General features: G+C 42.6%; 2 protein-coding genes across 3 annotated transcripts in view; one reads left to right on the top strand and one right to left on the bottom strand.

Moving 5' to 3' along the window:
* The window catches only part of commd5 (COMM domain containing 5), a gene marked incomplete in the record, with an annotated part of 9,342 nt that extends 6,815 nt beyond the window's left edge, over positions 1–2,527 (bottom strand). Inside the window, 2 exon segments of the mRNA XM_014026590.1 lie at positions 1,888–2,048; positions 2,271–2,527. Coding sequence (XP_013882044.1) covers positions 1,888–2,048; positions 2,271–2,391 — 282 coding nt within the window.
* Positions 2,528–2,558: 31 nt separating this feature from the next.
* The window catches only part of fam199x (family with sequence similarity 199, X-linked), a 6,697-nt gene continuing 2,449 nt past the window's right edge, over positions 2,559–6,806 (top strand). Inside the window, exons 1-5 of one of the 2 annotated variants that reach the window (XM_014026588.1) lie at positions 2,559–2,626; positions 3,377–3,555; positions 5,670–5,889; positions 6,001–6,159; positions 6,245–6,406. In XM_014026588.1, the coding sequence (XP_013882042.1) occupies positions 3,389–3,555; positions 5,670–5,889; positions 6,001–6,159; positions 6,245–6,406 (708 nt within the window). In that variant the 5' untranslated portion in view covers positions 2,559–2,626; positions 3,377–3,388. Of the gene's footprint in view, positions 2,627–3,376; positions 3,556–5,669; positions 5,890–6,000; positions 6,160–6,244; positions 6,794–6,806 lie in introns of both variants that reach the window. The other variant, XM_014026589.1, reaches the window with a different exon arrangement.

The following is a 6,806-nucleotide window of genomic DNA, read 5'->3' as shown; positions in this document are numbered from 1 at the left end:
ACAGAGTCTGTTATACCTGTGCCTTTAGCACTAATGTCTTTTGTCCACTGATGAAAAACAGTAACATAGGCTGAAATTACTACCTGATCAGGTGAGGTTCTGAAGCCAGTCAGTAGCTTGCTGTTCTTTTCTTCGCTGAATGGCGCACACTTCAAGGCGTGAATAACATGGTTCCCACACTGGTTCTGCTGCGAGTCGCGGCTGCAGTCGACCCGAAACTGGTACCGGACCGGTACCAGTTTCGGGTCGACTGCAGCCACGAATGGCACATGGTCTTTTATTTACATTTAACATATAATTGCAACATTGGTAAAAAAAAAAAAAGACTCGAGGGGACTTGAAATTCCTAGTTTCAGACTTGAGACTTGACTTGACTGTCTTTGCTTGAGACTTGACTCGAGACTTGGGGATGAAGACTTGAGACTTACTTGAGACTTGCAAAACACTGACTTGGTCCCACCTCTGGTACCGTGGAACAGCTGATCAGCTACGTGAGGTAAATGTTCGCTACGTCACAACTTATTCTGCAAAAGTTTCCATCTCTCCTTTTGCGCATTAAGTGTTTTTCGAAAAACCCAAAAACCACCTCAAGCGAGCGTAAAAACATTTTAGCAAATTGAGGATTTTTTTTTTTGAATTTTGCTGTTTTCATCTGACTGTTTTTTGCATTTTTAATGCGACACTTAAAGCCTTGATGGAAACACAGTTAGTGCTGGCTCTAGCCATTTTGGTGCCCTAGGCGAGTTGAAGCCCCCGCCCCGATCTATGTCCTACCCACTCCAATTTGAACTCCTAAAAACAAGTTTGACAGTGTCAGGTACTATGGTAAACATGTCAACTTGTACAGATTGTCTGTAAGTTATAAGGATTTTACGTCATTTTGCAGGTATACGGACGTATAGAGCAATCTCACAGATTTTTTCAAGTCTTACGGATTTTTTCAAAACCTCATTTTCAAAATTATCTACCATGTCAGAGCCTGTAGGATGATTTAAAAAAAAAACAATAACATTAAATAGCCATCTTCCAACCTGTTCTGCCAGTAGAATTAAGTTTTGAACTCTCCTTTCCTCCTGCTTCACAGCGGGCGCTTTCATGTCCTCAGCGAGGCTGATAACACCCCCAACGCGAGTGCGAGTTGTTTGGATTTTTTTGCAAAATTTACGAATTTTTGAGGCTTTTTATCCAGGTAAACGTCCGAAGAGKTTGACATGTATGGGACAAYAAAATACAGACTTGTTGTTATTGAGTTTGTCAACACGAACCGCTACCTGAGAGGCACTACTAGCCCCTCCCCTCAGAGTGTCGGAGCAGGACGAGTCGGGTGGGGGGGGGGGGGGGATGTTTTATGGGTCGAGTAGTTTATTTTTCCTGTAATACTTCATTATAGTTTTTTTAAGACAAAGCTAATTGAAAGGGGGGCTGAGCAGAGTTACAACCAGGGATTACAAATAATTACTTTTTTTTCTTTTGCAGTTCGACGCCCCCTCCAGCAGATGGTGCTCTAGGCGACCGCCTAGTTCACCTATGCCAAGAGCAGGCGGATGATGAAGAGGTTCTACAAGCTGCTGGTCAATATGTTGCTTCTGTTCTGATTAATAAATAAAACACGGCGGAAACTTTAAAAAGATTTTTTAAAGCTTATCTTTTGCATTGGATACATTTTAATTCACCAATCACTAAAAATATGATGTAATGAGTTGTGAACCTCCTAGTTTTTACCTTTAACACTCAGCTGGGTCACTGATCAAACATTTGAAAGAGGTTCTCGCAGATTATTTTTGACTGTTGTAAACTCAGGAGGGAGGTTGTGACCCTGACAGCTGGAACAGTGAGTCCTGAGACAAGCCTTCAGTTTGTGGTTGTGTGCAGCAGCTGCCAGCTCACCTCCTGTTTGAGTAAAGATGGAGGGATGCGGATGGCCTCGGACAGGACTCTGTGCATCCCTGCTATGATGTGGCTCAGCCTCTCCTGCGGGACCACGCTGGTCTCTGCGACCGACCTCAGGACTTCTCTGCAGTCCTTCCCCTCCAGAGCACCGACCACAGCTGGACACACACGTGATCCAAGAAGCTGTCAGCTGCTTGAGCTTTTTATTGACATGGTGCAATTGTCTTTTATCACTAAAGGAGAATAGTTTTCCATGCCTTTTTCCTCATAAACTTTAATAACTGAGCTTGTAAATTGCACCCAGCCCACATAACACCAAATACCAAGCTATTTTATATGATAACTGCAATTCTGTTATATTTGAGAGCACTCCGTCTTACCTTTTAGCAGTTTTCTGAACAACTCTTGATCCACATCCTTCAAGTTTCTCGTCATTGACTCGATTTCTGGAGGGATTCTTCCACCCAAAAAGCTTGAATCTTTGGCATGACTCGCAGACATGCCTCCTGTATGCTAATATCCAGCTAAAGAAGGGCTACCCTGGGAAAAGAGGAGAAATGTAAGTCCAGAAATCCAGTAAATGTTATCTTTTCTGCCAGACAGTTCAACTTCCGCCTCTGTGTCACGTGTTCTCCGGTCTCGCTGTGAAGTCTCGCGATAATTAAAAGCTCCAGCATCAAAAAACGTGATTTGCAAATGGCGTCAGAAGAAATGATTGTTATTTGAACGGCCAAAGGTTGGTGTATTAGGTTTGAAATCACTCTAATCCTAATAGAACTGGGTTTTCTATCAGTTTAGATATAATATTTTAATGTGATGGAATTAGTTATCTTTAGTTTAGTGTTTTTCTGAACGCTACGTAGTGATTTTACCCCCGTTAGCAAGTAGCTAACGTTGTTAGCTTGTGTTATCAGTAAAGACTATTTATAATTTAGAAATCTGGCTCAATTATTATGAATCTTCTGACTCAAATATCTGATTATCTCAGTAGTCATTGCTCTTAAACCTTACTAATTTTAATTAACACGTGTTAGTGGCTTTATGAAAACAATGGTCGAAAATATTCCTGTGGAAAAATAATTGTAATCGTGTTTGCTCAATCAAAATAAACTTTTTATTTACTTTTACCAAAGATGCTTAATTTAAATATATTTCACAACTTGGGTTCAGTGAAAAATATTAAATGATTAAGATTTATGTGTTTGGGTTTATGTGTAAACGTAAGTTTTCTGTTCTTTAGAGGATTTGTTTTGCTTCTGTTTATAAAATATGTTAAAAATTGTGTAATATATTTTATTTATATTGTTTTTAATAAATAATAATTTAAATTGATCAAACTGAATAAACTCGTGAATGTAATTATATATAAATGAGCATTATAATCTGCTGAATCAGCGGTTCGCAGAGTTTTTATGATTTGAAACATTCTTTTCTCCATGTTTACCTCGTTGTTATTGTTGTTGTTGTTGTTGTTTTTCTACATCAGGTAAAAGCCACCATGTCTGAATCTCTGTATGAGAAGTTTTTGGCCCCAGAGGAGCCTTTTCCTCTCCTCTCCCAAAGAGCCAACCTCAGTGACGTTGGGACGCTGGACGCCAGTGTCTTCAGCTGTCAGCTGTCCTCGTGTCACAGGACGGATCCGCTGCATCGATTCCACAGTAACAGGTGTGTGTGTGTGTGTGTGTGTGTGTGTGTGTGTGTGAGAGAGAGAGTTGTTGACACAGGACTGTATGTTAGCTTTTTTAAACTTAAAACACCCCACCCCCCGGCACTATCGGTTTATCATTACTGAGGCGCCAAGCTGAAGCTTCAGGAAATGGCTAAAGGGCGATTCCACCTAATTTTTCACTACCTTGAGCATCTTTAATCTGCTCTAGTTTAAAAACTAAAATACTTAGACACGTCAAACCTGGACTGGATTATTCTGTACTCATAGCAGAATATTTAAAATCAAGTTTGTGATTTGTGAAACTTCACTAAAAGCTGTTTTCAGCACATTCGTTTCATCAGGACCACACTAGACCTGTTTGGAAATGTTATCTTGTCAAATTAAAGGGATCCATGATTAGTTGTAACGTTCGACTTTATTTGATAAACATTTATTTTAACTGTAAAATAAAGGCTGTAAAAATACTGTAGGCTGTTTAGTTTTGTAAATTTTTAAAAATATATTTTAACACGGACGAAGCCATTTTATCTACACACAAAGCATTCTGGGTAAATGATGACATGGATAGGTCCTCGGTGCGAGGCTGCTAGCGAGCTATATCCACCCTGAAGGTTAATCTTGGACAATATCTGATGATCGACTCTTTTAAATGAAACCAGAGAGCGTTGACAGAGAGGAGAAGGTAGAAATGACTCAGCCTGGAACTGAAAATATGGATGGAGGACAACAGAGCTGCTTCATGGAAGAACAACCTCAGATTAGCCTGTTAGCTTTAGCGCTGACGCTATATTGTCTTATATGTATTAGCTTGGTGCTAGCGCCACAAGCTAAACTGAGGTCCTCCATCCATATTTTCAGTTACAGCTGAGTCATTTTTGTGTTCCCCTCTCTGTCATGTGGATGGAGGACCTCAGTGATGAGAGGAGAATGTGTAGCACTGAGCTAATACATATGTATGGCGATAGCGTCGGGGCTAACGCTAACCACTTATATGAAAAAAAAAACCTAAATACTCTCTGGTATTGTTCTGGGGGCCGGACCAAATGGGGAGGCGGGCCGGATTTGGCCTGCAGGCCGTACTTTGGGGATCACTGCTTTAGATGCTGTAAATAACTGTCCTGTGTCAGCAGCTTTTAGAGATTGGTCTTTCACAGCAAACAATCAGACCCAAGTCTTCCCGTCCTGCCGTACCTGTTGACTTCAGACAACTGAAGTTTCCACTCTTCTGTTTACATTTAGTGGACAAAGTCAGAGATTTTCTTCTATTAAATAAAATCCCGTTGTAAAAGAGCTCAGTGAGCTGATTTTATTTTGTGTTGGCCTGAGATTCTCCGGCTCAGCCACCAGTAGTTTCCTAAGGTCAAACACTGCAACAGAGCCAAGTGATTGTTGGGTTAAAGAAGCAGCAGTATCTGACCCTGACACAGTAGCTGTGTTTCCATTGCAAATGTGCACAAAACTTTGTTGATATTCTGTTAATGTTGAAAAAACACAGTTTCACAACTGCAGTGTTTCCGTTAAGTAAGAAATGTTATTAAAGTCACGCGTGAATACGTTTGTTCTCATGATAAGTCATTACAAACATGGCGGCGATGGATGTAAACACATAGCATGTTGCTACCACGACACTAGCGCTCATCATCAGAGGAGACGTCGGCGTCTTTTATCGAGGTTTTCCAGAGACAAGTCCCTACTTGGGAGCGGCTACGTATGCTGTGTTTTTGGGAAATTGTAGTCGCTGAGTTTACTATTTTATACTACTTCTGTGATATTACTACTACTTCTACTTCCTGTTGTCTTCTTCGTCTTTTTCACCAGTAGAAACAGCCGGTTGTTGATCACGTGACTCCTGTGATGTGAAAAAAGTGTTTCCACTGCAGTTTTGTGAAAAACACCAATTTCGATATGGCTGAAAAACCACCTCATCCTAGTGCAAAAACATTTAGTCGAAAAACGTAATTTTTTTTGAACTGACGTGTTTCCATTGAGCAAATTTATTTTCAAAATTCTAATTTGCTCATTTTCATGGTGAATGGAAACGCAGCTACTGACAGTCCAGTCCTCAGAACCTGATCTGATGTATCTGAACTGCTGTCCCGGTTCTGTGCAGGTGGAACCTGACATCCTGTGGAACCAGTGTAGCCAGCTCTGAGTGCAGCGAGGAGCTCTTCTCCTCCGTCTCTGTCGGGGACCAGGATGACTGTTACTCCCTCCTGGACGACCAGGAACTGACATCTCTGGATTTGTTTCCTGAGGGCAGTGTTTGCAGTGACGTCTCCTCCTCCATCAGCACGTACTGGGACTGGTCCGACAGCGAGTTTGAGTGGCAGGTGAGTATCGGATGCGCCGGGTTCTGACCTGTTTCTGTTGTGTTAAAATGTTTGTTTTTCATCTGTTTGTGTGTTTGTGATTTCACATCTCATTGGTTTTTCTTCTTCCAGTTGCCAGGAAGTGACATCGCCAGTGGCAGCGATGTCCTCTCTGACATAATCCCCAGTGTGCCGAGTTCACCATGTTTGTTTTCCAAGAGGAAGCTGAAGCCCCACCCCCATCGCAACCTGGATGAGCTGCCTTGGAGCGCCATGACAAATGATGAGCAGGTACGTTGATCCAGAAACATCTGAGAAGCTCCAGATGTTGTTGGGTCTGTTGGAGCAGAGATAGAAGCTTTGTTTGGACCAACAGGTGGAGTACATCGAGTACCTGAGCCGAAAGGTCAGCACAGAGATGGGTCTGAGAGAACAGCTGGACATCATCAAGATCATCGACCCCTGCGCTCAGATCTCCCCCACCGACAGCGAGTTCATCATCGAACTCAACTGTCTCACCGATGACAAGCTGAAACAGGTGAGCAACACACCGAAACGCTGTCACAACCAGCCGAAACGCTGTGTCACATCCAGCCGAAACGTTGTGTCACAACCAGCCGAAAAACTGTGTCACATCCAGCCGAAACGTTGTGTCACAACCAGCCGAAATGCTGTGTCACATCCAGCCGAAACGTTGTGTCACAACCAGCCGAAAAACTGTGTCACATCCAGCCGAAACGTTGTGTCACAACCAGCCGAAACGCTGTGTCACAACCAGCTGAAACGCTGTGTCACAACCAGCCGAAAAACTGTGTCACAGCCGGCCGAAACGCTGTGTCACAACCGGCCGAAAAACTGTCACAGCCGGCCGAAACGCTGTGTCACATCCAGCCGAAACACTGTGTCACAACCAGCCGAAACGCTGTGTCACAACCAGC

This window comes from Austrofundulus limnaeus, unplaced genomic scaffold (assembly GCF_001266775.1).
Source record: "Austrofundulus limnaeus strain Quisiro unplaced genomic scaffold, Austrofundulus_limnaeus-1.0 Scaffold570, whole genome shotgun sequence".
NCBI classification, from domain to species: domain Eukaryota; kingdom Metazoa; phylum Chordata; class Actinopteri; order Cyprinodontiformes; family Rivulidae; genus Austrofundulus; species Austrofundulus limnaeus.
Note: the sequence above shows the minus strand (reverse complement) of the source record. Positions and strands in the feature narration are given on the sequence as shown.